The following is a 5,863-nucleotide window of genomic DNA, read 5'->3' as shown; positions in this document are numbered from 1 at the left end:
TATCGGATTTCCATATTTTGTCATCATGCACTCATCCGAACAAGTATTTACATATTACGATATCGGTATTTTATTCTAGTTTACGTATTTTTTATTTTCCATTACATTTTGTCGAATAATAGGAGGTTTTAAAATAATGATATCATTGTTTTGAAAAAAATGAATCACTCAGAGCATATTTCGGATATGCATATCTAAAACTGGTTCATGGTGTTTTGGGAATATTAGGAGTGTTTTCCACCATATATGGGTGCATAAAGAAATTGCCTTTATTTAATTTATTTTCAAGTAATTAACCCAAGCGTGTGATTGGTATATAAACACTACAACAAATACACTTCAAATCAACGTGCGAGTCTCATGGTAAACAACACCATTACACAATTTCAAATTGTGCATGCATTTTGAAACTTCACCTTAATACACTACCTTTTTCTATCGTTATTGATCCAAAAAACGGAGAAATTGTGAAAACTTAATTAGCAATAGACATCTTTCTATATAATATTGGATGTTAGTTATAATAGAAAACTAAACTAAAAGAGAAAATCAATTTATAAAACAAAACAATAAGAGGTACTAAGGACTTTTTCAAATTTTGTTTCCACTTTTAAGTTAATCATGTTGGTAAACATTTAACATGTAACGTAGCATTACACTCTTTATCATATTTCAACAACTTCTTTCACCATGGTTACAGAAACCAAGCTTCAAGCTCTCTTTTTTCTAGTTACATGCATATTGATATGTTTCTTCATGAATGTGAGTGCTACCTATCAACAAGGTATTGATTTAAAACACAGACAAGCTGAGAGTAACAAGAAGAGAATAAGAGTTGATCTACACAGTGGTGCTGCTTTTACGACTATTTACTATTACATAAGCTCTCAATAGCATTCCACCACAAAATACTAGAAGAGTTATTTAACCATTGCAACCGGTGTTTATTGGTAATATAATCTCACTATAACTCAATTTATTACTTTTTTTTCATTTTATCTTTTAATTATTTTAGTATTTAGTTAAATAGTTTAAAACATTGTGATGTTTGATTGCTATCATGAATTATATGACTTGTGATGTTTCAGGGAGAAAATTGTGATCTCCAAAGCATATCCTTTCATAACATTTTTAGGAGATATAATTCCTCCAACAATTATATGGAGTGATTCTTCAAGTACCATAGGAAATGATGGACAAAAGTTGGAAACTTTTAATAGTGCAACTGTTGCAGTGAGTGCGGATTATTTTATAGCCATCAACCTTAAATTTGAGGTACTAAGTTAAACTCATTAATCCAAACAATGCATATAGTTTTTTAAATTATATTATACTATCATATTTCATGATAGTTTTTTAAATTTACTATACTATTATATTTCATGTTGATTTGTTTTAGTTACTGTTAAGGAGTACATTGTAAAAAAAGAATATGGTGTAACAAAATTATAATTTCAAAGTTCAATAAAAAATGATAAAAATAATTACTCATGTAATTAAATTGCTTTTCAAAATAGAATACGGCATCATATTTTAAGTCAGAGATAGAATCGGCAGTTGCACTTCGCATTTCTGGAAACAAAGCCGCATTTTACAATTGCACATTTAGTGGAATTCAAGATACTCTATATGATCACAAAGGTATCCACTACTTCAATAATTGCTATATTCAGGGCTCCATTGATTTTATCTTTGGCTCTGGAAGGTCTCTCTATGAGGTATTATTCTTGTTTAGTTTTTCCTGAAGTGTTATTGAAATGTTCATTATATTACTATTATATTGAAATATGGATTTGATGATGGTCTTAAACAAAAATATGATGATGGCCTAAAAGAAGGAATACATTTAACATTATACAAATTTGATTAAGATATAAATACTAATCTTAAATTTTGTCATTTATTTATTAAATTTTGAATAAATCTCGTGTATTTCGAAAGTGCACTTAGAAAAATATGTATAGAGAAAAGAGTTGATCCTTAAAATAATAGATAACATTAACATAAAAATTCCCGCCCGATTCATTTGGGTTGATAGATTTTAATTCAATTGGCATGAGAAGCTGCATTCTAAATTCCATAGCCAACAAAGTGACCGCAATCACAGCTCAGAAACGTTCAATTTCGTCGTTAGATAGCGGATTTTCATTTAAAAATAGCATCGTAAAAGGATGTGGCCAAGCTTATCTAGGGAGACCATGGGGAGAGTACTCGAGGGTTATCTTTTCTAACACCTTCATGGATAATCTTGTTCTCCCTAAAGGATGGGAAGATACTATGGATAGCAGAGCAAACTACTCGTGATATTGGATTTCCATATTTTGACATTATGCACTCATCCGAACAAGTATTTCCATATCACGATATCGGTATTTTATTCTAGTTTACGTATTTTTTATTTTCCATTACATTTTGTCGAATAATAGGAGGTTTTAACATAATGATATCATTGTTTTGAAAAAAATGAATCACTCAGAGCATATTTCGGATATGCATATCTAAAATTGGTTCATGGTGTTTTGGGAATATTAGGAGTATTTTCCACCATATATGGGTGCATAAAGAAATTGCATTTATTTAATTTATTTTCAAGTAATTAACCCAAGCGTGTGATTGATATATAAACACTACAAAAAATACACTTCAAATCAATGTGGGAGTCTCATGGTAAAGAACACCTTCCATTACACAATTTCAAATTGTGCATGCATTTTGAAACTTCACCTTAATACACTACCTTTTTCAATCGTTATTGATCTGAAAAACAGAAGAAATTGTGAAAACTTAATTAGCAATAGGCATCTTTCTATATAATATTGGATGTTAGTTATAATAGAAAACTAAACAAAAATAGAAAATCAATTTATAAAACAAAACAAAGAGAAGTACTAGGGACTTTTTCAAATTTTGTTTCCACTTTTAAGTCAATCATGTTGGTAAACATATAACATGTAACGCAACATTACTCTCTTTATCATATTTCAACAACTTCTTTCACCATGGTTATAGAAACCAAGCTTCAAGCTCTCTTTGTTCTAGTTACATACATATTGATATGTTTCTTCATGAATGTTAGTGCTACCTATCAACAAGGTATTGATTTAAAACACAGACAAGCTGAGAGTAACAAGATGAGAATAAGAGTTGTTCTACACGGTGGTGCTGCTTTTACGACTATTGACTATTACATAAGCTCTCAATAGCATTCCACCACAAAATACTAGAAGAGTTATTTTATCCATTGCAACGGTGTTTATTGGTAATCTAATCTCACTATAACTCAATTTATTACCTTTTTTTTCAGTTTATCTTTTAAATATTTTAGTATTTAGTTAAATAGTTTAAAATATTGTGATGTTTTATTGCTATCATGAATTATATGACTTGTGATGTTTCAGGGAGAAAAGTGTCATCTCCAAAGCATATCCTTTCATAACATTTTTAGGAGATTTAATTCCTCCAACAATTATATGGAATGATTCTTCAAGTACCATAGTAAATGATGGACAAAAGTTGGAAACTTTTAATAGTGCAACTGTTGCAGTGAGTGCGGATTATTTCATAGCAATCAACCTTAAATTTGAGGTACTAAGTTAAACTCATTAATCCAAACAATGCATATAGTTTTTTAAATTGTATTATACTATCATATTTCATGTTAGTTTTTTAAATTTACTATACTATTATATTTCATGTTGATTTGTTTTAGTTACGGTTAAGGAGTACTTTGTAAAAAAAGAAGATGGTGTAACAAAATTATAATTTAAAAGTTCAATAAAAAATGATAAAAATAGTTACTCATGTAATTAAATTGCTTTTCAAAATAGAATACGGCATCATATTTTAAGTCAGAGATAGAACCGGCAGTTGCACTTCGCATTTCTGGAAACAAAGCCGCATTTTACAATTGCACGTTTAGTGGACTTCAAGATACTCTATATGATCACAAAGGTATCCACTACTTCAATAATTGCTATATTCAGGGCTCCGTTGATTTTATCTTTGGCTCTGGAAGGTCTCTCTATGAGGTGTTATTCTTGTTTAATTTTCCCTAAAGTGTTATTGAAATGTTCATTATATTACTATTATATTGAAATATGGATTTGATGATGGTCTTAAACAAAAATATGATGATGGCCTAAAAGAAGGAATACATTTAACATTCTACAAATTTGTTTAAGATATAAATACTAATCTTAAATTTTGTCATTTATTTATTAAATTTTGAATAAATCTCGTGTATTTCGAAAGTGCACTTAGAAAAATATGTATAGAGAAAAGAGTTGATCCTTAAAATAATAGATAACATTAACATAAAAATTCCCGCCCGATTCATTTGGGTTAATAAATTTTAATTCAATTGGCATGCAAAGCTGCATTCTAAATTCCATAGCCAACAAAGTGACCGCAATCACAGCTCAGAAACGTTCAATTTCGTCTTTAGATAGCGGAATTTCATTTAAAAATAGCATCGTAAAAGGCAGTGGCCGAGCTTATCTAGGGAGACCATGGGGAGAATACTCGAGGGTTATCTTTTCTAACACCTTCATGGATAATCTTGTTCTCCCTAAAGGATAGGAAGATACTATGGATGCCAGAGCAAACTACTCGTGATATCGGATTTCCATATTTTGTCCTTATGCACTCATCCGAACAAGTATTTCCATATTACGATATCGGTAATTTATTCTAGTTTACGTATTTTTTATTTTCCATTACATTTTGTCGAATAATAGGAGGTTTTAAAATAATGATATCATTGTTTTGAAAAAAATGAATCACTCAGAGCATATTTCGGATATGCATATCTAAAACTGGTTCATGGTGTTTTGGGAATATTAGGAGTGTTTTCCACCATATATGGGTGCATAAAGAAATTTCCTTTATTTAATTTATTTTCAAGTAATTAACCCAAGCGTGTGATTGGTATATAAACACTACAACAAATACACTTCAAATCAATGTGGGAGTCTCATGGTAAACAACACCTCCCATTACACAATTTCAAATTGTGCATGCATTTTGAAACATCGCCTTAATACACTACCTTTTTCTATCGTTATTGATCCAAAAAATGGAGAAATTGTGAAAACTTAATTAGCAATAGGCATCTTTCTATATAATATTGGATGTTAGTTATAAAAGAAAACTAAACAAAAAGAGAAAATCAATTTATAAAACAAAACAATAAGAGGTACTAAGGACTTTTTCAAATTTTGTTTCCACTTTTAAGTTAATCATGTTGGTAAACATTTAACATGTAACGTAGCGTTACACTCTTTATCATATTTCAACAACTTCTTTCACCATGGTTACAGAAACCTAGCTTCAAGCTCTCTTTTTTCTAGTTACATGCATATTGATTTGTTTCTTCATGAATGTATGTGCTACCTATCAACAAGGTATTGATTTAAAACACAGACAAGCTGAGAGTAACAAGAAGAGAATAAGAGTTGATCTACACAGTGGTGCTGCTTTTACGACTATTGATTATTACAGAAGTTCTCAATAGCATTCCACCACAAAATACTAGAAGAGTTATTTTATCCATTGCAACCGGTGTTTATTGGTAATATAATCTCACTATAACTCAATTTATTACTTTTTTTTCATTTTATCTTTTAATTATTTTAGTATTTAGTGAAATAGTTTAAAATATTGTGATGTTTGATTGCTATCATGAATTATATGACTTGAGATGTTTCAGGGAGAAAATTGTGATCTCCAAACCATATCCTTTCATAACATTTTTAGGAGATATAATTCCTCCAACAATTATATGGAGTGATTCTTCAAGTACCATAGGAAATGATGGACAAAAGTTGGAAACTTTTATTAGTGCAACTGTTGCAGTGAGTGCGGA

At 29.8% G+C, this 5,863-nt stretch overlaps 1 protein-coding gene across 1 annotated transcript; it reads left to right on the top strand.

Annotated features, from left to right (window-relative positions):
- The first annotated feature begins 734 nt into the window (after positions 1-734).
- Positions 735-4,578, top strand: LOC131637146 (pectinesterase QRT1-like). The gene is made up of 7 exons (XM_058907759.1): positions 735-784; positions 1,089-1,275; positions 1,518-1,641; positions 3,194-3,250; positions 3,389-3,585; positions 3,828-4,030; positions 4,374-4,578. The coding sequence occupies exons 1-7, from the start codon at positions 735-737 to the stop codon at positions 4,576-4,578; spliced, it is 1,023 nt and encodes a 340-aa protein (XP_058763742.1).
- The last annotated feature ends 1,285 nt before the right edge of the window (positions 4,579-5,863 follow it).

Source organism: Vicia villosa, linkage group LG1 (assembly GCF_029867415.1).
Source record: "Vicia villosa cultivar HV-30 ecotype Madison, WI linkage group LG1, Vvil1.0, whole genome shotgun sequence".
NCBI classification, from domain to species: Eukaryota; Viridiplantae; Streptophyta; class Magnoliopsida; order Fabales; family Fabaceae; genus Vicia; species Vicia villosa.
The sequence above is the reverse complement of the archived record's forward strand: the minus strand, read 5'-3'. Positions and strand labels throughout refer to the sequence as shown.

Excerpts from the sequence above, each read along its gene's own strand:
- LOC131637146 (XM_058907759.1), top strand. The coding sequence starts at position 735 with ATGCATATTGATATGTTTCTTCATGAATGTGAGTGCTACCTATCAACA. Across the intron at positions 785-1,088 it reads GAGTGCTACCTATCAACAAG|GGAGAAAATTGTGATCTCCA; the intron begins GTATTGATTTAA and ends GTGATGTTTCAG. Across the intron at positions 3,586-3,827 it reads CAATCAACCTTAAATTTGAG|AATACGGCATCATATTTTAA; the intron begins GTACTAAGTTAA and ends TTTTCAAAATAG.